Consider the following 23,626-nt stretch of genomic DNA (forward strand, 5'->3'; position numbering starts at 1 on the left):
ATATTTCAGTTTTACATTTTTTATAAATTTGCAAAAATGTCTAAAAACCTGTTTTTGCTTTGTAATTATGGGGTACTGTGTTTAGATTGTTGAGGGTAAAAACGATTTAATCAATTTTAGAATAAGGCTGTAACAAAACAAAATGTTAGTTGAACATAATTTAGCTGAACAGCAATAACACATTGAATTGCACATTTGAAAACATGATCATGTGAAGTGTTCCAAAAACACATTTTCACATGAAACACATGATAACATGTAACTATACTTATCCATTGCTGTTAATTTTGTGGTAAATTTTACAGTCATTATAGGGTAAATTTCTATAGTAATAGGATACTGTATTAGTGTATTGCTATATATTTACTGTCAATCGCAATACACTTGGGCCCTTCCTGCAAATTAACTTGGCATGCCTCCAATGCAATTGCATTTAAACTTATAGCATACTTCAGATGTGCTTATGCAACAAACTGTTAAAAAAAATCCTGCCATTTTACAGTAAGTTACCGGCTACTGAGTTGCGGTGAAAATAGTGAAAACAACTTTTAATGCATTTCTACAGCTTAACTGTATTTTTCTGAGTAAGTATACAACAACAAACTGTATTCAGGAAGTACACAGAAATGTGTATTTATTTATTTTCAATACCTTAAAATTAGGAATTGGATTTTGGTTTACTTTCTGAATTGAATGGAACTTAAAGGAAAAATCCACCCCAAATCACTAATTCATATAATTTACAGTGTTAAATAACACTAATATGTGAGAACAATGTTTTTTTTGTTAACAAATGTTTAATTTTGTCATTATAATAAAGTTGGTAGCAACGTGAAAATCCTTTTCGAAATCTATTGCAGCGCACGTCAACTACAAAACCCACAATGCAATGCTGTCTCTATGGCCTGGTGGACTAGCTAGCTAGCAAAGGTAACTACACACAATAATACCAAAGTTAATATCAGCATGTGAAGGAGCTAGTTAGTTGTAAAATAACCTAAACAAACTGCACTATCAATTTAGGTATCAACAATCTCATCATGTTCAACCTGAAGATCGTGGTGCCTCGCAGAGAAGAGTCTGACTTTCGCAAGGGCAATACAACCTGGACTGAAGAGGCAGACAAATGGGAGAAATGTGGTGGACCCTCTATTACATTTCTCGAGGTAGGTATAGGAACATAGCAAAAATATGAACAGTGGCTTATTTGAGAGAAGGCAACCTCCCGTGTTATGACATCAGCCAGTATTGAAATCTGACATGCATGATCGATGTTTTCGAAAATTTAAAAATCGTATTCCTATTAAATTCCAGTGTAGTGAGAGCAGCTTTTTTGCAACGCTAAATCATACCAGACAAATTTCTGTCTGCTTGAATGCCAATAGCTCAGATACACATGAAAACATGAAATTACTTGGAAATCGATAGAACATACAGTACCAGTCAAAAGTTTGGAAACACCAACTTATTCAAGGGTTTTTCTTTATTTTTAATATTTTCTACATTGTAGAATAACAGCGAAGACATCATAACTATGAAATAACACATATGGAATCATGTAGTAACCAAAAAAATTGTTTAACAAATCAAAATATATTTTAGATTTGAGATTCTTCAAAGTAGCCACCCTTGGCCTTGATGATAGCTTTGTGCACTCTTGGCATTCTCTCAACCAGCTTCATGAGGAAAGCTTTTCCAACAGTCTTGAAGGAGTTCCCACATATGCTGAGCACTTGTTGGCTGCTTTTCCTTCACTCCATATCTCAATTGGGTTGAGGTCAGGTGATTGTGGAGGCCAGGTCATCTGATGCAGCACTCCATCACTCTCCTTGGTCAAATAGCCCTTACACAGCCTGAAGGTGTATTTTGGGTCATTGTCCTGTTGAAAAACAAATGATAGTCCCACTAAGCGCAAACCAGGTGGGATGGTGTATCGCTGCAGAATGCTGTGGTAGCCATGCTGGTTAAGTGTGACTGAATTCTAAATAGATCACTAATAGTGTCACCAGCAAAGCACCCCCATACCATCACACCTCCTCCTCCATACTTCACGGTGGAAACCACACATGCAGAGATCCGTTCACCTACTCTGCGTCTCACAAAGACATGGCGGTTGGAACCAAAAATCTCAAATTTGGACTCATCAGACCGATGGACAGATTTACACCGGTCTAATGTCCATTGCTTGTGTTTCTTGGCCCAAGCAAGTCTCTTCTTCTTACTGGTGTCTTTTAGTAATGGTTTCTTTGCAGCAATTCAGCCATGAAGGCCTGATTCATGCAGTCTCCTCTGAACAGTTGATGTTGAGATGTGTCTGTTACTTCACTCTGTGAAGCATTTATTTGGGTTACAATCTGAGGTGCAGTTAACTCTAATAAACTTATCCTCTGCAGCAGATGTAACTCCGGGTCTTCTTTTCCTGTGGCGGTCCTCGTGAGAGCCAGTTCCATCATAGTGCTTGATGGTTTTTGCGACTACACTTGAAGAAACTTTCAAAGTTCTTCACATTTTCCGGATTGACAGACCTTCATGTCTTAAAGTAATGAGGGATTGTCGTTATTCTTTGCTTATTTGAGCTGTTCTTGCCATAATATGGACTTGGTCTTTTACCAAATAGGGCTATATTCTGTATACCACCCCTACCTTTTCACAATACAACTGATTGGTTCAAAAGCATTAAGAAGGAAAGAAATTCCACAAATTAACTTTTAACAGGGCACACCTGTTAATTGAAATGCATTCCAGGTGACTACCTCATGAAGCTGGTTGAGAGAATGCCAAGAGTGTGCAAAGCTCTCATCAAGGCAAAGGGTGGCTACTTTGAAGAATTTCAAATATAAAATATATTTTGATTTGTTTAACACGTTTCTGGTTACTACATGATTCCATATGTGTTATTTAATAGTTTTGATGTATTCACTATTTTTCTACAATGTAAAAAATAGTAAAAATAAAGAAAAACCCTGGAATGAGTAGGTGTGTCCAAACTTTTGACTGGTACTGTAGCTCAGAGATAAACAAAAACAATATAACATTAAAAATGTTCATTGACCTCAACATTGCTTAGCACACTTGGGACTCAACCACACCTAGGATTTGAACTCACAACCTCTTAGCTTGTAGAGTCACAAGCTTGACATAAGCATTGAGTGCTAGGAATATGGGACCAAATACTAAAAAATTTAAACTACTTTAATACACATAAGTGAATTTGTCCCAATACTTTTGGTCCCCTAAAATGGGGGGACTATGTACAAAAAGTGGTGTAATTTCTAAACATTTCACCCTGATACGGATGAAAATAACCTCAAATAAAGGCTGACAATCTGTACTTTATCCTCATAGTCATTGTATCATTTCAAATCTAAAATGCTGGAGTACAGAGCCTAAAGAACAAAAAATGTGTCATTGTCCCAATAATTATGGAGGGCACGTAATAGGGTTAGATGACGGTGCAATTTCCCTTTTTCCCCTTTTCCCATTTCCCCTTTTTTGTGAACAAATGTGCTATACACTTTCCAAAGAGTAGCCATGTTTCCATCCAACCATTTCATACAGATGAATTACCTGATGCATGAAAAAGGTCACGACCGGGCTGATGGAAACATCATATGCCAGTACAATTTTATAAATGTCGAAAGACAATTTGTTCGTTCGACATGGTGGGATCTTTTTGTGATGTCATATGTTGTGTGGTCCTCCCACTACGGCTCAGGAAAGCATGCAGTTTATTTGGCTACAGATTAAAGAAATGATGATGAATTTCACACGGTGGTGAAAAAAAGTCAGTTGGATGGAAACCCATCTCCGGTGGGAAAATGTGCATATTGTTTTATGCAGACTTTAAAATATTCAAATTGAAAATTTGCCGCAAATTGGATGGAAACCTAGCTTGTGAAAGGCAGCAATACGCAACATACCTTCTAGTCTGCCGGAAAGCCACGTGAAGAAGAATAATAAAAAGAAGAAGAAGATGAAGGTTGAGCACTTCTTTTGACATTGTCAGTTGTGCAATCTTTTTTAAGAACTTAACAATTAAAGGTTGTAACGCCCTGGCCATAGAGAGGGGTTTTTGTTCTTTGTTTTGGTTAGGCCAGGGTGTTACATTGGGTGGGCGTTCTATGTTCATTTTTCTATGTTTTTGTATTTCTTTGTTTTGGGCCGTGTGTGTGTGTGTGTGTGTGGCTCCCAATCAGGCACAGCTGTAGTTCGTTGTTGCTGATTGGGAGTCACACATAAGGAGCCTGTTTTTTCTTTGGGTTTTGTGGGGGATTGTTTCTGTTTAGTGTTTTGCACCTGACAGGACTGTTTGGCTGTCGGTTTTCTTGTTTTGTGTGTATAGTGTTCTTACGTTTATTAAAATTCAAAGATGAACACTAACTCCGCTGCACCTTGGTCTACTTCCACAGACAGCCGTTACAAAGGTCATGAACAGTCAAAATCATGTTTTCATCAAATTGGATGATATTTGAAGGAAACCAGATGAAAGTATGATGACCAAAATATGAAAAATGACTGTTACTACTACATTGATAAAGTTTGATTATAAAGTTACTGGTCCATGTCAAACACTTGGATTCATTATTAAGGGGGCAAGGTGACGTCACCTTAACTCTCATTTTAATACACCAATGGTACCACGATATTCTCTTACAGAATTTAAATAAGTACCGCTTTGTAACCAACATCTGAGAAGGCGTGTTTGTAGATGGGCATGGTTTACATAACTACTGGTGCCAAAATTTGACTGTATTGTGTCAGCAAATATAATAAATTGACCCTATTGATCTATGACAAAGATACTTGTATTTTTGCCCTTTCCTCTGTGTCTGGTCTTAGTTAGTTACTGTGAACCGCATGACAAGTGACATGCCAAACGGGAGATGTATAAAAAATATATATATACTATATATATATATATATATATATATATATATATATATATATATATATATATATATATATATATATACACTTGATGGAAATTCAATGTTGGTTGAGTTGCTTTGTGTATCACCAAATTAGCTTGAGATTATTTTTACGGCAATCTGCTCACTGCATCCACATTGCTTGACATAGGCATTTCAAAGAGCTGTCAGTCAAGGCGAGCTCATTAATATATTTCCCCACCCACTGGGAGACTAGTCAGGATCGAGGGGAAGATGAACGGAGCAAAATACAAAAAGATCCTTGATGAAAACCTGCTCCAAAGCACACAGGACCTCAGACTGGGGCGAAGGTTCACCCTCCAACAGGACAACAACCCAGCCAAGACAACACCGGAGTGGCTTTGAGACAAGTCTCTGAATGTCCTTGAGTGGCCCAGGCAAAGCCTGGACTTGAACCTGATCAAACATCTCTGGAGAGGGAAAGGGGGATACCTAGTCAGTTGTACAACTAAAATGTGTCATCTGCATTTAACGCAACCCTTCTGGTGTGGGGGACATCCACTTCATCAGCACCCAGGGAACAGTGGGTTAACTACCTTGCTCAGGGGCAGAACAACAGATTTTTTACCTTGTCAGCTCGGAGATTCGATCCAGCAACCTTTCGGTTCATGGCCCAACACTCCTACCCGCCAGGCTACCTGCCATCCAGAAAATAGCTGTGCAGCGACTCTCCCCATCCAACCTGACAGAGCTTGAGAGGATCTGCAGAGATGAATGGGAGAAACTTCCCAAATACAGGTGTGCCAAGCTTGTAGCATCATACCCAAGAAGACTCGAGACTGTAATCACTGCCAAAGGTGCTTCAACAAAGCACCGAGTAAAGGGTCTGAATACTTAAGTAAATGTGATATTTCAGTGTTTTATTTGTTATAAATTTGCAAAAATGTCTAAAAACCTGTTTTTGCTTTGTCATTATGGGAGTTGTGTGTAAATTGGTGAGGGAAAAAGCAATTTAATACATTTTAGAATAAGCCTGTAATGTAACAACATTTGGTAAATGTTAAGGGACTATAGGCTATAACTACAGTTTCTATAGGCTACAGGTTTTTGATATGGCACATCCACCTTTGTCAGACAGCAGTTTTGTGGTGACATCATACTGTCTAATTGACATCCTATTGCTCAATTGTGAGTGTTTCAGACATGTCACTAACAGATATACAATTGAAAGTTAGAATGGAAATTTCCCAGGAAAACAGGTGTAAACATTACTGATGACTCTATACATGTTTTTGAACCTTGTAATTGACTGTTACACTGTAAAACTAGGTGGTCATGTCACCATACCACTACAAATGCTACTACTTCCACCTCGACCTTCAATCATAATCAACATCATCATCACCACCACCATCAGCTCTACTAAATAACTATATTAAGCTTCATTCGTGTGCTTATCGCTGTGTAATACAACCTGTTGTCTACATCATGGACAGTTTGATCAACAACAACAACATCAATAAAACTGTAATTTTAAGACTTGCTTACTTCAGATTTCCATGCAGCATTTGAATGAGGGATGGATGGTGGAGATGGCTTCTTTTGAAGCCACTTTCTAGGTGAAAATAAAGTACTTGAGCTTCCGGTTGGAGTATAGGGGCTTCTTTTGGTGGCTTTTGAATCATTGTCGAAATGGCCAGAAGTATCCAAATATATTGACAGGCTTGAGGATGCAGAATGACAGTGTTTAACTCCGGCTGTAAGGCGCGCATCTAGTTTGGAGAGGCTTTCGTTTGAGGCTCGGAGCGACTTTTGATCATCTGCTTGACCAGATGTCCCATCCGGTTCAGTCCCATAGCGTTTTATCAAAGCTGGGTCCAAACTTATAGTCTTTCTCAGTCTCCGTTTGGACCTTGTTTTGGATGTTGGCGAGGAGCATAAGAAAACGCTGCTCAGCAACCCTTGCGCGGACATATCAGTATTCTTAACGTTTCACAACGTAACCTAGGCTACTATATCGAGTTCATTAAAGCGATCAGAGATTATATGGTTACCTTGAATAAACATAATCACATGCCTTCCGTTCTCAGTGGTAAGGCTGGCTACCTGTTGCACCCCATACGACCCTGATATTCAACCAAGAAAACCCACAAACAAAAGTAATTCGCTCAGCTATAGTTCTTCTTTGTTAGTTCTTCCTTTTCATAATTTACATGAACAGGGATGGTAGAACAGTTTCACAACCGTGGACTCTTGTGCGTCACCAAGCTTCGCCCTTCTGAGTAATAAGAAATCGATGCATGTATCTGACTCATCGCATGAGAACCGCTCTACTCCCATTCCCGCCACCGTCATAATTAAATGTGATTTCACATCCATAAAATATATTCGAAAATAACAGAATAAGATGTGGTTTTGTGGGTTACACTGAAGAAAAAATGTAGGTTCTTCCTCAGTTCGTAAGGTTTCGTGGATAACTATTTAATAGCATACAGCAAATTGACCAGTGTTAATTAAAGGACCAGTGCATTCAAAACGTGATTTTTTTGGTTGAATATATATTGTTTTATATAGACACTGTTGGAATAATACTGTGGAATTGTAAAAATGATGATAATGCCCTTTAAGTGTAACAGCTGTTTGAAAAGACTGCCTGAAATTTCAGCCTATTTTAGTGGGATTGAGTTTTGGCCTGCCTGGTGACATCACCAGTAAATTAGTTGAATGACAAATAATATAATTCCAAACCTCTGCCAATAACAGCTAGTTTTCAGTTTTCCCCTCCCCACTCAGACTACTCCCAGACAGTCCTAGTAAAATTATTGCTTGAGAAATTGCTCTTCGCTAAGAAGCAACACTACATGACCAAAAGTATGCGGACACCTGCTCGTCGAACATATCATTCCAAAATCATGGGCATTAATATGGAGTTGGTCCCCCTTTGCTGCTATAACAGCCTCCAATCTTCTGGAAGGCTTTCCACAAGATGTTGGAACATTGCTGAGGGGACTTGCTTCCATTCAGCCACAAGAGCATTAGTAAGGTCGGACACTGATGTTGGGTGATTAGGCCTGGCTCGCAGTCGGCGTTCCAATTCATCCCAAAGGTGTTCAATGGGGTTGAGGTCAGGGCTCTGTGCAGGCCAGTCAAGTACTTCCACATTGATCTTGACAAACCATTTCTGTAAGGAAAGGACCTTCCCCAAACTGTTGCAACAAAGTTGGAAGCACAGAATTGTCTAGAATGTCATTGTATGCTGTAGCGTTAAGATTTCCCTTCACTGGAGCGAAGGGGCCTAGCTCAAACAATGAAAAACAGCCCCAGACCATTATTCCTCTGGCACCAAACTTTACAGTTAGAACTATGCATTCGGGCAGGTAGCGTTTTCCTGGCATCCGCCAAACCCAGATTCGTCCGTCGGACTGCCAGATGGTGAACACGTTTCCACTGCTCCAGAGTCCAATGGCTGCGAGCTTTACACCACTCCAGCCGATACTTGGCATTGCGCATGGTGATCTTAGGCTTGTGTGCGGCTCCTGACAAACAGTTATTTTGCTGATGTTGCTTCCAGAGGCAGGTTGTAACTTGGTAGTGAGTGTTGCAACCGAGGAAAGACGCACTTCAGCACTCGGCAGTCCCGTTCTGTGAGTTTGTGTGGCCTACCACTTCACAGCTGAGCTGTTGTTGCTCTTAGATATTTCCACTTCACAGTAACTGCACTTACTGGGGAAAATTTAGCAAGGCAGAAATTTGACAAACTGACTTGCTGGAAAGGTGGCATCCTATGACAGTGCCATGTTGAAAGTCACTGAGCTATTCAGTATAGGCCATTCTACTGCCAATGTTTATCCATGATAATTGCATGGCTGTGTGCTCGATTTCATACAGCTGTCAGCAAAGGGTGAATTTGAAGGGGCATCCATATACTTGCATTTTTATAGTGTATTTTTGTTTCTTTTTAACAATTTTTTATGTAAATGGTCACAGTAAGGTACTTAATATTGTTACCCAGAAATTATTTGAAATTGAGATTGGTCTGCACTGGGCCTTTAAAGATACAGTATGCAGAAATCTCTCCACCATTTCATGGTGGCTAAAATTCAAATAATTCACCAAGTTTTAGTTTAAACAAGGAAGCTGTGAAATATATTTTCCATAACCAAAACTATTGCATTTTCAGCTGTTTGATGCTGGTGTATAAAACCACAAGTAAAAGACACAAAATTGTAACTTAACAACAGGAAGCATAGAAATAGCACACATAGAATAGATATACTGCTTCTTAGACTTGCTTTCAATGAGAATGACAGATCTATAACTCACCTTTCTATGTGAATTTGTTCAGTCACACAAAAAGTTACATATACCAGCTTTAACTAGTTTAGATTTTTCAGTGTAACATTTCCAGTGTTGATTCAAGAGTTACATTAAGACTACATTACTGTAAACTTTACAGTGTAGTGTTGGCGTTAATCAATGGAAGAAAAAGTTCCCAATCGTAATACTTGAGTAAAAGTAAAGATACCTTAATTGACTCAAATAAAAGTGAAAGTCACCCAGTAAAATACTACTTGAGTAAAGATCTAAATGTATATGGTTTTAAATATACTTAAGTATCAAAAGACCAGCACACAGCTCGGACACCCATGCATACCCCACAAGACATGCCACCAGAGGTCTCTTCACAGTCCCCAAGTCCAAAGCAGACTATGGGAGGCGCACAGTGCTACATAGAGCCATGACTACATGGAACACTACTCCACATCAGGTAACTGATGGAAGCAGTATAATCAGATTTTTTTTTTAAACTGATCAAAATACACCTTATGGAACAACAGGGACTGTGAAGCAACACAAACATAGGCACAGACACATGCATACACACACATAACATACGCACCATACACACACATACACATAGATTTTGTGCTGTAGATATGTGGTAGTGGAGTAAGGGCCTGAGGGCACACACTTAGTGTGATGTGAAATCGGTTATGAATGTATTGTAATGCTTTTAAAATTGTATAACTGCCTTAATTTAGCTGGACCCCAGGAAGAGTAGCTGCTGCCTTAGGGGGGATCCATAATACATACAAATGTAAATGTACAAATGAAGATATACTTAACTATCAAAAGTAAAAGTACAAGTATGAATCCTTTCAAATTCCTTATATTAAGCAAAGCAGATGGCCACATATTCTAGTTATTTTTATTTACAGGGGCACACTCCCCCAGACATCATTTACAAATGAAGCATGTGTTTAGTGAGTCCGCCATATCAGATGAAGTAGGGATGACCAGGGATGTTCTCTTGATAAGTGTGTGAATTAGACCATTTTACTGTCCTGCTAAGCATTCAAAATGTAACGAGTACTTTTGAGTGTAAGGGAAAATGTATGGAGTACAAAGTACATACTTTTCTTTAGGAATGTAGTGAAGTAAAAGTAAAAGTTGTCAAAAATATAAATAGTAAAGTAAATTACAGATAACCCCAAAAAACTACTTAAGTAATACTTGAAAGTTTTTTTACTTAAGTACTTTACACCACTGGTGCTAATAACCAGTTGAACCAAAACCAAGCCCATCATTATCATATTTCCCAGTGTGATCTATTGCAGGTCGATTGATTAATTGATCTTATGCTACTAAAATATAAATAACATACATTTTTCTAAACTATTCCAATCTTTTAATTGGACTTATTGCACCTGTTACTGAAATAGTTGTTCCAGTTTAGATGTTAAAATTAATCTCATATCTTAGTCTTCCCAACCCTGACAGTCATTCTGAATGCAGGTAGCGAAGAAAAAAAAAGTTGGATATCCCCACTCTGGTACTCCAATAGGAATTACACATCACTTTGCAAGCCAGCATAATGTGACTTGCAGGCCTGATGTAGCCTGTAAACTATGAGTTTCTGGTCACTGTATTATGGTAAAACAAGGCCCTCAAAAGAAGGCCTTATGAAATATATCTTTAAAAAATTTAAATGAATGAATGCAACAACCATCTCTCTGTCACTAGCAAACACAGTCATGGGTGGAACTGGTAAAAATTCGCTCGGAAGGCACCCTGGTAAAAATGCAAATAAGGCTTAAAACCCAACACAAGGGCTATTCAATTCCGGTCCTGGAGGGCCGAAACATTTCTGGTTTTGTATGTGTCTTCAAAGAACCATCCCATTAATGGTTCTTCAGAGACCCTAAAATGGTTCCCCTATGGCATTGCTCTCAAGAACATTATTTGGTTCCAACTTGCACCTTTATTTTTAAGATTGTAAGTGTACTTCACAATTTCAGTCATCTTAATATTTCCATTCAATAATCAAAAAAAGAACACTGGACAAGGTTCCTTAAAGTTAAGTCTGTTGATATAGCCATTTCCAAAGGAAACACAATAATTCCTTTAATATGTTATCATTTGGCTCTGTCTCGATTCAAACTCGCCACTTAGCTCACCAGCCTTTTTCCCTTGGAGTAAAGCTGCTTCTGCTGCTGCTGAGACATTTGGCAAATATGGGAACAGTCTCTTCCTGTGGAAACCCTAGGGAAAGGACACATCTGATAACATAGCTTGTGAACCAGGACTGTATAGCTCTGATTAAAATTAATCAGATACTGGAAACCACTAACAGATATCAGAAGAGATTATAAGAGTTGCTTCTCGTTTGATCCACTTATTTGCTCACAAGGTTTAGAGTAAGACCCCTGAATGTTCCAATCAGACTTCCCATTATGTCATTCCCTCTAGCAGGGGTGGACAATTCCAATCCCCAAGGGCCTGATTGGAGTCACAGTTTTACCACAGCCGCAGATAACACACCTGACTCCAATAATCACCTAATCATGATCTTCAGTTTTTAATGCAATTTGATTAATCAGCTGTATTTGCTAGGGATGGAGAAAAAGCAGGCCCTCGAGGACTGGAGTTGCCCACCCCTGGTACAGGATAACTACGTTTTGAGGAGCTTACATCCATTGACCTTCACCTACTGACCTATAGGCTATGGGTAGAGTTGGACACTGTATGGGACAAATGTGAACTCTGTGTACTCTATGGCACCATGCACTTCCCTGTACAAGTTTTAAATGTAAAATGTACATATATTTGCTGTACATATGAAGCCGTTTAGGATCCACAGGTTAAACATAAACATCCAACAATAACAGTCCATTATGAATGGGAAAACTACGGGAAATACGGACATACAGTACACAATATATACAAAAGTATGTGGACACCCCATCAAATTAGTGGATTTGGCTACTTCAGCCATATCCGTTGCTGGCAGATGTATAAAATCGAGCACACAGCCATGCAATCTCCATAGACAAACATTGGCAGTAGAATGGCCTTACTGAAGAGCTCAGTGACTTTCAACGTGGCACCGTCATAGGATGCCACCTTTCCAACAAGTCAGTTCGTGAAATGTCTGCCTTGCTAGAGCTGCCCCGGTCAACTGTAAGAGCTGTTATTGTGAAGTAGAAATGTCTAGGAGCAACAACAGCTCAGCCGCAAAGTCGTAGGTCACACAAGCTCACAGAATGGGACCGCCGAGTGCTAAAATGGGACCGTAGCGCGTAAAAATTGCCTGTCCTCGGTTGCAACCCTCACTACGGAGTTCCAAACTGCCTCTGTAAGCAACATCAGGACAAAAACAGTTCATTCGAGAGCTTCATGAAATGGGTTTCCATGGCCACGCAGCGCACACAAGCCTAAGATCATCATGTGCAATGCAAAGCATCAGCTAGAGTGGTGTAAAGCTCGCTGCCATTGAACTCTGGAGCAATGGAAATGCATTCTCTGGAGTGATGAATCACGCTTCACCATCTAGCATCCGACGGACAAATCTGGGTTTGGCGGATGCCAAGGGGAACACTACCTGCCCCAATGCATAGTGCTAACTGTAAAGTTTGGTGGAGGAGGAATAATGGTCTGGGGCTGTTTTTCATGGTTCCCTTTACTGGCCCCTTAGTTCCAGTAAAGGGAAATCTTAACGCTACAGCATACAATGACATTCTAGACGATTCTGTGCTTCCTACTTTGTTGCAACAGTTTGGGGAAGGCCCTTTCCTGTTTCAGCATGACAATGCCCCTATGCACAAAGTCCATACAGACATGGTTTGTTGAGATCGGTGTGGACGAACTTGACTGGCCTGCAGAGCCCTGACCTCAACCCCATCGAACACCTTTGGGAGGAATTGGAACTCCGACTGCGAGCCAGGCCTCATCGCCCAACATAGACCTCACTAATGCTCTTGTGGCTGAATGGAAGCACGTCCCCGTAGCAATGTTCCAAAATGTAGTGGAAAACCTTCCCAGAATATTGGAGGCTGTTATAGCAGCAAAGAAGGGGACCAACTCCATATTAATGCCCATCATTTTGGAATGAGATGTTCCATGGGCAGGTGTCCACATACTTTTGGTCTTGTAGTGTTTCTATCCCTATCTCTTTAACACAAGCAAAACCTTGTTTCCCCAATTTTTTGCTTCAGGGTTGGGACACTGTGTTTATTTAGTCTTAATGTTGGGGTGATTTGACATTACACTCATCTTGCTGGAATTTTGGAACTGGTTATTCATTCCCTTTGGTATGACGTTAGTGTTCATTAATGTCATTCATTCTCTACAGAACAGAGCCACCTTGTGGCTTTACACTAGCTAGGTTTCCATTAAAGGAAAGGTTCACCCATTTCAATGTTATATTGTTTTTGTGCATCTCTGAGTGATGTTCTGTCGATTCTCTGGGTCATTTCATGTTTTCACATGTATCCGAGTTAGCATTCAAGCAGACAGAAATCCATCCGGTATGACGTAGCACTCTGATAAAGTGGCTCTCGCTAAACTAGAAGTTCATAGGAATACGACTTTTAGATTGCGGAAAAAAATATCCTGCCGTAAATAACGACAAACCTCAAATAAGTCCTTCTGGAAGTTCACTGAATATGTCGTTTTCGAATGCCGAGGTTGCATAATCCTCACTGATGGGGTTATCTCCAAGTTATTTAGAGAATACAACCATATCCCGGATTCGAAAGATGATGAATGGCCTGAAGGGGAGAAGCCTGAAGACCCAGGAAGAAACCGACCAAGTTGTGGACCGTGGTACACATTGTTTGCCTGCATGTATTTGGGGAGAAATTCCCTCTCTGAAGAACATGAAGAAGTTGGTGAGGAGGCACGGACAGAAGAACAACACGGCACCCCCTGTACCTACATCCCTCTCCGAACTCGTCATTCCTGAGAGCTGTTCCTCTAGCATGATAGTGGACCCAGGCCAGAAAGAATTCTGATCTTCACAACCACAAGCAACTTGGAATACCTGTGTGACTTAAAGGACTGGTTTGCAGATGGACCATTCAAGACAAACCCTTGTCTATTCAGCCAGGTGTACACCATTCATGGGTTGTAGTAGGGGAACATAGCTCCAACAGTGTTTATGTTGCTGCCCAATAAGATAGGTATGTATCAACAATTACTATTAACGTTGCTTTATTGAAGTGTTCACAACAACAACAAAGAACGACAAAATGTAGGCCTAAACATGCAGTTTAACATTATATATTACATTTTTTTAGGGAACATACGCTCTTGCCTGACCTGAAAAACTAGACTGACTTTGAGCCGGCGTGTTTGGCCTGCGGATCCCTCTTTCACAGGAAACAGGCCTGTGTCGCATGTCACTACCTCACAGGAGAGGCATTTGAACATAAAAAACAAACATATTTTCATCAAAATGCGTTTTTTTTGCAGAAATGCCTTCTTGAACATGTGAACTTTTTCATGTGCCTTAATAACAAACTCATATGTAATCTGTAAATATAATTTGAAATCACGAAGATGTTAAACCATGATTGGTTGAGATAATGAGGGAGCTGGGACATTCTGCCACTTAAGCCTGCTCGGTCAAATGGCACAATACTGTTCTCTGCTACCGCGAATATTTGAAGGATCCATTGGATTAACTAATATTTTCATCGTGGACTACATGTAAAGTGTAGCTACTGCTTTCAATACCAGTGTTGTCCTGGATACCGCTGCTACTATCGACACAGCTCTGTCTTCTGTGCCTAAAGCAGTCTGGACTGGTTGAAGCCGAGTTGGACGGATTCGTTTGAAAGCGTTTCAGAAAAGTCTGCTGTGAATCATCATAATCCATATAATATACCGGTAAGAGTCTACAGTTAAAATGCCAAGATAGCCACATGTACATACGTTGTCTTAACTGAATCAAAAAGTTATTGTTAGCTGTTGTTAGCTATATAGGTAGGTAGCTAGACAGTTGCGTACAGGTACCTTTACCGCTTGCTTTGTCCTGCAACGAGCCGTTGTTTACAGATGACTCGTTGCGAGACAAAGTAATGTTAAGACGGCTAGCAGAGCTGTCCATTTGCATTATGCTGTTAATGTGATTGATGATGTGCTAAGGCATGCATGACATGATGATCATCTTTTTCATGCTTTCCAGTTTGTCATATTTAACTAGCTAGCTGTCGAAGATAGTCGCTAGGGTGCGAATGCTAATCGATTAGCAAGCTAATCAAACCCCATGTTATGTTACAGTGACACATGCTAAATTGGCTAGCTAGCCACAATGAAAATAAATCTAAGTACTAGCTAGCTATTGGATTATAGATTTCTAGGTCGGTTTTGTTGCTTGTTCAACTAGCTGGCTAGCTAGATAAATACTATTTACATTTAGCCAGCTGGTAACCATGAAGCTAAATGTTTGCTAAATCTTGCTTTTTATATTGTGTCTGCATTGCCATTGTTGGTCTGGAAGCAGGTTAAGTGTGTATAGGTCATTTCAGTACAGCTGTAGCAGTCAACAGGCAAAAAATAAGCAGTAGGACATTAATTCATTCATGTTTTAATTTATGTTTCTGGAATTTATCTTTCAGCATAAACCTGCTCTCCGCCACCAGTACAAGGAGATGATCGAAGGTGAACAGGCAACACTTGAGGTAGTATTTTGTCTTTGTACTTTGAGCTTATTGCTTGGACTTGGGTGTCAGTTAATGTATGGCTGGTATGCAGGGTTTTAATGTCTTGTCTATTTCTACTTTTTGTCTGCTTTCCTCCTTTACAGCCTGGTGTTGTTGTAGCCAAGGAGCTTTCACTCAGATGGAACCAGATATCAGCTGCTGTACAATGTTGAAGTCCTTCCTCCCAGAGATGTAAAAGCATCCCCCGGGCGAGACACAACCCGGCAAACATAGATTTTTGAGAAGATCAGAACGTTTGCAATGAAAAGGCCATGGACATTACATGTCCTGCTCAAAGGCTATATTCCTTTCGTCATATCATAACATGACCTGAACCACAGTTACTCAAAAGATCTTATGATATAGGCCTAGGAGATGAAATGTTTAGAGAATCCATTTAGGCAATTTGGTGAAAGTATTCCTTTTCTAAATATACTGTATGTTCTCCAAGGATTAATGTAGATCAGGTGTGAAAATTACAGCAAAATGTTTGAATACAGTGTATGATATGCCCTTTTGAAGCTCTAGAAAACACAATTTGAAATGTTCTAACATTTTAGTAATCAATAAATACAAAAAATGATGGGGTAAAAATAACAAAAGACGACAACAACAAAAGAAATAGAAAGCTACATGACAATGCCGTGCCATAAAAACAAGTTCAAACTTTCCACCGTGTTGAGGCGGCTCCGCACCTGTGTTGAGACTGCTGGGGAGATGCGTTACCCAGAGCGAGGGAAAGTGCTCACTGCTCCACAGCAGTAGAAAGCGAGCCAAGGAAAATACGGGGCGAGACCATAGCATCCCTGTCTGTTGATGTATGCCACCTTATGGGATATAACTTGACCCATGGGGGTCCCCAGTGACAACAGCCGCAAGTCCATCCACAGTGCTAGAGCACGTAGACAGGACGGGGACACCCGTAGTGACCGGTTTAGGTGGCACGATGTGTCCAAGCGAATGTCTATTCCCCACTTCCTTAAAAGGTTGCATCAGCAACAGCCCGAAAGGAACCATGGCTATCATAGAAGCCATCATCCCCAATATGCGGAGGCAGCCGAAATTGAGCCAAGCAAAGCCGGAAACCGGTCTCCCTCTGCAAGGACAAGAACGCACAATTCTCAACCGAGTCTAACTCAAGACCCAGAAACGGAATGCGTTGTAGACTCAAACATCTCTTCTATTGATTCACTATGAAACCCATAAACTGAACATGGGAAACCAGCATGGATGTGTGTAACACCCCCTGCTCCCTTGACTCTGCTACCACCAGCCAATTGTCCAGGTAGTCCAATATCCTGAGCCCCAGACACCGCATAGGTGCCAAACTTGAGGCAAAGCCCGAAAGGGAGACTCGGGAACTTTCTGTGAGGGTAATATATGGCCACTAAAGTACGCCGCCTCCAGGTCGATGGAGGTGAACCAATTGCCCCAGCGCACTGACTGTAACAACAGGCTGTTCGTGAGCATTCTGAATTTGTAGACACAGGTGTGCTTGTTTAGGACACACAGGTTTAAAAAGGGATGCAAAGTCCAAACCAGGAAATACCCGGCTATACCAGCCGTCCTGGGCCTCTGACATAGGAACCATTCGGTTTGCCTGCTTCTGGAGAAGGGAAGAAATCTCCTCCCTCAAAATGGGCACTGAGGCCTCAGGAACAGTTGACATAATGATGCCTTTAAATCCTTGGGGATGCACAATGAATTGTAGCCTGTACCCCAACGTCACTGTTTGCATAATCCAGGGCAACACTGCGCATGCAAGCCATTGGTCTACACAGACAGCGAGTCTCCCATAAAGTGCCATCTAAACGGGTTCAACGACGCCTTGTGGACTCTGAGAATTTGATTATTTTTCCATGCCTTTTTTAATTTCCACAGACAGGTTTATCACCTGTGGAAGGTGGGGCTTGCAATGAGGCACGGTGTTCATTGGCCTTATCAGACGTGATTCAAATGTTCTTCAGTAGAGGGCGCTGGTGCGCGAACTCTCCCAAGCTGACTTGACCGGCTGAAAGTTGAACTATCATTGAGGACTATGACCCTCCGATGAGCTCCACAACTAGTCATTCATATACCTTGGTTGCTTGTTGTTTGATTTGAAATCCCCACAGCTGTTAAGGTTTTTCCTCCAGAGGAAAACATTTTTTTTTTACCAGAGGCTCCCATAGTGCCAGGGAGCTGGGACTGGAGCACACCGTGTAGTCTGTGGCTGGCAGAGGGTTCATAATGCAGCCTGAGTTGTTGTTGTCTCACCGGAGCTCGCTGCTTCGCGCCTGCAAGGCTTCTGGGGCTGCTGAATGTGGGAGTTATTTCCTTCAATGATTTATTAGGTTATCTCTACACCATTGCCCTGGGACTTCAAGTGGGCTGCAGAGTGAAGAAATGAGAGGAGGCCTAAGCTTTATCTTCCCAACACTCCTGTTCTGACTCGCTCACTTTGCAAAAATGCATATTCACATCACTAGCCTAAAACACACATCAAAGCATTACATTATTTTTTGAGGTGTAGGTTATTCATTTAACGAATGATTGCCTTTTGTATTTCCATAACGCTGTTAGACTGTAGCAAACAAATTACACATTCCGACGGTGTTACTTGGTCGGTTTCAAAGTGTAATTCCCTCATTGGTCACGTGTCTGTGCTGTTGTTTGGTCTAGACGGGCAGTGGATGCCATCAGAACATTTACAATGTCTGAGAGTCAACTTGTTCTCACATTTCTGTTGATTTGTGAGAGGTTTTATTGTCAGATTTTATTGAAAATGTTTTGCTCATGGGTCAAAGTCTTTAATATTTTGCATGATAGTAACATTACTCCCTGTATTCTGTAAGGATACTTTTTTATAGTCGCCCTATGTTTTTCAATGGACAATAAACAACGTAGCCTACCTTGACAGACAAAAAGAGCGTTTCAGATGCTTCCCCTATTTAGCCTTAATCCATGTGTAAGATAGTAGGGCCATTTTCCACATGAGTTCAGTTTATGCCTACCCATTTAGCTGATGAGTGAATTGGATTCCTCGGAACATATGCTTTTTGGTTTACTTTAATTTGTTGAAGAGCTCTGTTATTACTCCATTTTCTATGTAGTCTGTTGCTTCTGAACATCTTGCATCCATACACAGTCATCTGTGTCCTGGCATAGGCTCCAAATGTACTCATGGGAGACTATTTTACCACAATGATAAAGAAGTGCTTTGGAATTTGATTGTGTCATTGTGTCTCTTGATAACATTTGTGCCTGTCTCCTCATGAATGATTTCATTGCCTGGGTGTGGGCCATTGTTTTATTTACAGATGCCAAAATGCAAAACGTGTCACTGCTTGACACCACAGGAAGTGATGGATTTTTCATGCCACTTCACCCATGTACTTAAACTGAGTCATCAGCCAATTATATGGTAGTACTGAATCATCTCTCTAAGTAGAGCACTTTGAAACACTGACCTGCAATTACTTTAATAGGTTAATATTTACTTTTGACCTGCAATTAATTTAATAGTTTAATATAATTCTCTCATGAAATATAGTATATTTTTACAGTCATTCAGATGGTTTCAGCCATATTGTGTATGGGAAATCAATACCCACAGTATCATTGGATAAGATAATAAGAACGTCCAAAGTACATCAATATGCTGCACACTATTTTGGATTACTCTGGAGCTTTTTGAGTACACAGTGTCCAGGTGCCCGACTCACTGCTGAAAAACATGTTACTTCTATCAACATTATCACCTTTATTGTAATTATAATTATATAGTAGCCAAAAGGCTTAGTATCTGTTACATGTTTTTCAAGTATGAGATCTTTGCTAAACCTATGAGAGACATTTGAATGTCTTTACAGGGCTGTGAATGTCAGGAAGCTATCAGGTCTGAGTGCTGACTATCAGTCTTCACACTTGATAGCCCATCTCCTCTACAATGAAAGGGGGAAATGGAAGTAATGGTGAGAGAAAAATGCAATTTAGATGTGAGACAAGCTCTTGATAAACCACTTACAAAAGCCATGCAGTTTCACATTTCCACTTAGACTGAACATTGAAACATAACTGGCCCCCATCTATTGATTTCCACGTTCTTCTCAATATCATCCGGCTGTTGATAGGATTTACTCCAGAAGACAGTCAAGGAAGACAGTCAGAGAAGGCTGGAAGAGAAGCCCTCCTCTCCAGGATAGAGGGGGCATATGGTAGATCGCAGGTATTCTTTCTATTTGTCCCATTAGTTAGAGGCTACCTTGGAGGGAGAACATGGAGATAGAACACAGTGGTGTACCTGCAGTAGAGCAAGTCTGTGATGCCAGTTTTGCCATGGACGAGCACCAATTAGATCAACAGAAGTGAGTTTTTTATTTATTTGATATTAATCTACTCCAGCGTGCTGATCTGACTGATGATACTGTAGAGTACAATGATTTGGATACTGCAATACTTTGTATGTAGTGCTACACATGAAATATGCATGTGTTATTACTGTGTTATTGCTCTGTGTCTGCAGGTAATGTTTGAAGCACATTTCTAGTGTTAGTATTTTCACAATCTTTGTAATGTGCTAAGTTATCACAGTTAACAGATGGATGTATTTTAGTTGTGTCTTCACAGCTGTAGCAATAGTCAAGTAGGATAATGCAAAACATTTCTGTGTAAGCCAAGAGCACATGACTGTTTAGGTCTGCCTTAGAATATATTTGTCAGGTAGACAAAACAAGGACATTTGAAAAAAGAAAAGGAGAGCCGCGCACTCGGAGCTCAGATGCAATCATTTTAGAACCAACGTTTCGACAGCCAAGCTGTCTTCATCAGGGTATAACGACAAACTGCGGGTCACTAGTTTATATAGTTTGAAAGGAGACACACAGGTGTCTGTAATCATGGCCGGCTGCGGCTTGATTTCATTGGTCGATTTACAGATATAAATAGAACATATAAAAAAGAGGAATGGATTACATATGATCGTAGATACAATTTGGCCACATACTGCAGGCCTACAAACGCTATTTACAATGGATAGCAAAAACACAATAATCACAAAAACCATATGATTTCTAGCTTTGACAATTGAGCCAGTCATGCTTTAAAAAGGTTCCAACAGCCAGTCCGTGCTAATTTCTAAGTGACACCCTGGGCTTTGTGACCTTACTGGCTTTCCATGGCCACATTGATTTTCCTCCCACATTACAGATAATTGCTGGGTGCTGTGAATCCTATCCTCCCAGAGCTGTAACAGGGAGGTGCTGTAGTGTGTAGAGAGCTGCTATCTGATATTGGGAAGATGATAGACCTTAATCTCATTGATTGTTGGGTTTCACTGGAAAAACTCCGTTCTCTGCTAGGAGTAGAGAAACAGTTATACACACTATAGAGTGGAGTTGATGTAGTTATTATAGAGTTTGTTATGAAGTTAAATTGTATTTAATTATGAACCTTGTTTTGAAAGAGATTACTGTATCATGAAAATGAGATACCAAAAAATGGGCTACATAAAATGTTTAAGTTTAGATTCAGAACCGAAAGGGAGTATTTTACACACTCATAATGATGTATCCTTTCTCTGACTTCCATGCAATATAGTATTTCCGTATAGCTAATATCATTCATGAGGATAATGTCCAATTTATAACGATTTAATTTTAATTGGTCAACATATAATCATTCACTTTTCAAATTGTGAAACAAATCACTCTATTGGTCCAATAAATTGAGTCCATAGGTTTTGTGAATACATTAGTCACCTTTAGTACAGTGTTTGGTGTCTCCCGGAGCTGCAGTTATTATATGAATAATTCTGCTGTTTTGCATGGTGTTACTGTCAACGTTAAATCACTGCATCCACTGTTTGTTCTGCTCCATAAACTCGGACAAAGACACTCCCCCCCCCCCCCCCCCCCCTCTTAATATGTCACACTCACAACTATTTTGATAAACTCACTGCGAGTGAATCACTTATTTGAGGGTTTGTAAACATTTTTAAGTCCGTCATGTACAGAGTAGTCATTTAAGTGTAGTTGGTGACTATTGTATGGTTATTTTGTGGCTCTTAGTGTACCATCCTTGTTATTTGTTTTCTTATGTTATATATGCCTAAGAGTGTGGTTGGTACATCTGAATTTTAGAACCTAGTGTGACAACCATGCCGGTTGGTAGAGTATTTTGTAAGGAGGAAGGCAGCTCACATCTAGAATTAGATGATTTTGGCTACTTTCCACACACACTGGCATTTTATCAAACCTAAAACAGGCATCATCATTACTGTGGTGATGACCGTTGTGCATATTTACCTCAATCTTAACATTTAGGTCGAGTGATGAATTAGATCAACAACAAAAAAAGATCAGCAGCGTTGCCTCACTTGGAGTGGCCCCCATCCTTGCGCTAAATGGTGCGGTCTGGTCTGGTTTGTGTGTCATGGAAAAACAGGCCACTGATGCATTGCACTGTGGCCCAGGGGCCAGTGGCAGTCCACATGACTGGATTGGTTCATGTCAAGTATTTATGTCACGGGGAAATACTTTTTCGACCTCGGCCTAGTCCATATGGTTATCCTCAACTTTATGGTAATGAGAAAAGCGGAGAGGGTGTGTGTAGAAGTGCTATACAAGGTGTATCTGTCGTGTATTGGGGATTACTAGCCTGTACTTAATCATTCATACAGTAACAGTTCAGCTCTCATGGACCACTGTCCAAAACCTACAAGACAGCATATCTGTTATGTAATTGAATTTAATTCAGTTGCAGCAAGGCAACACACATGTGCTTCACTTCATAACTAATGGAAGACTGCGTATGCCATTCACGCATGAGAGAATCTGCTCAGGGTAATCCAGCATGAACTATCATAATGCTGTAATGCTGCAGCTTTAAGGGAGAATTCTGCCCTAACAATCCCTTAATCAGAACACGAGATAATACAACAGAAATTACTCATTAATTGAATAGCCTGGGGCTAGAATTTACTCTAAGCTACAGTACATGATTAATGCATATTATTGGCAAAGCCTTGTTTTGGACAGGTGCTTGAGTGATGGCTAGTAGGCCATTTGATTTCATAGTGTGACGTTCAAAGTTGGTGCTAGTATTTATAGGCCTGAAAATGTATTTTTGTCTCATCTGCTGCTCAAATGGTTGGGGAAAGTTACATGTGTTGTTCAGTAGTGTTCCACAAACAGCTCATTGCTTTGATGTCCTGCATCATCGTTGTTACCATTGTGCAGCTAGGTGAAGGGGAAGGAACAGGGGAGATGCTGACTTCCAATAGGTTTTCCATTTTTTTGTGCCCATTTTCTTAGCGAAGCATCAGTAGTGCACCAGCACAGCCACTTATCGGTTCCTAGCTGTTCACGATTGATCCCTCTTTGCTTTCTGATGCAGTGGCCCGGAATGTGATGTTATTTCATTACTGAGGCAGAAGAGACGAGCTGGGTCCCAGCCCTGGGGGTATCTCTCTCTCCCTGACTTGGACAGAACCACAGTACGTGATTACAGCTGAATGGTTCAGGCAGGCTAACTCAGTCAGTTGCCTATGGTAACTCCTGCTGGAGCGTGGAACAGACAGAGACTCTGGACTCTGGAGTGAAGGAGTGAAGGGGTGAAGGGGTGAACATCCAGTAGAGCTGGTGAAAGGCTCGGTTCGGAGAGAGAGGAGGAGAGGAGAGGAAAACGAGGGCTGTCTCAAGGCCTGTCATTAGCTATGGACCCAAATATGGACCCAGATGACAATGAACTTGGAGTGTTCACCGTCATTCAGTG

General features: G+C 40.5%; 2 protein-coding genes and 1 long non-coding RNA gene across 9 annotated transcripts in view; 2 read left to right on the forward strand and 1 right to left on the reverse strand.

The window, feature by feature from the left end:
- Positions 1 to 7,236, reverse strand: part of arhgap6 (Rho GTPase activating protein 6) — a 69,173-nt gene extending 61,937 nt beyond the window's left edge. For all 5 annotated transcript variants that reach the window (XR_001323198.3, XR_001323197.3, XM_014164375.3 and 2 more), the window contains exon 1: positions 6,438 to 7,236. Coding sequence is in view for 3 of the 5 variants with exons in the window: in XM_014164375.3 (XP_014019850.3) it covers positions 6,438 to 6,863 (426 nt within the window). In the remaining 2 variants the exon portion in view is untranslated. The remainder of the gene's footprint in view (positions 1 to 6,437) is intronic.
- Positions 7,237 to 13,552: 6,316 nt separating this feature from the next.
- LOC106581915 (uncharacterized) lies at positions 13,553 to 19,084 on the forward strand. Of its 2 annotated transcripts, XR_001323199.3 has the most exons (4): positions 13,553 to 14,350; positions 14,468 to 15,059; positions 15,791 to 15,853; positions 15,979 to 19,084. It is a non-coding gene; the product is annotated as an uncharacterized LOC106581915 (long non-coding RNA). The 2 variants fall into 2 exon arrangements; XR_014382011.1 differs by having other exon boundaries at positions 13,672 to 15,059.
- Positions 19,085 to 23,372: 4,288 nt separating this feature from the next.
- frmpd4 (FERM and PDZ domain containing 4) overlaps positions 23,373 to 23,626 on the forward strand; it is a 52,128-nt gene continuing 51,874 nt past the window's right edge. Inside the window, exon 1 of one of the 2 annotated variants that reach the window (XM_014164378.3) lies at positions 23,373 to 23,623. In XM_014164378.3, the coding sequence (XP_014019853.3) occupies positions 23,568 to 23,623 (56 nt within the window). In that variant the 5' untranslated portion in view covers positions 23,373 to 23,567. The remainder of the gene's footprint in view (positions 23,624 to 23,626) is intronic. The other variant, XM_045704628.2, reaches the window with a different exon arrangement.

Source organism: Salmo salar, chromosome 21 (assembly GCF_965601325.2).
Source record: "Salmo salar chromosome 21, fSalSal1, whole genome shotgun sequence".
Taxonomy (NCBI): domain Eukaryota; kingdom Metazoa; phylum Chordata; class Actinopteri; order Salmoniformes; family Salmonidae; genus Salmo; species Salmo salar.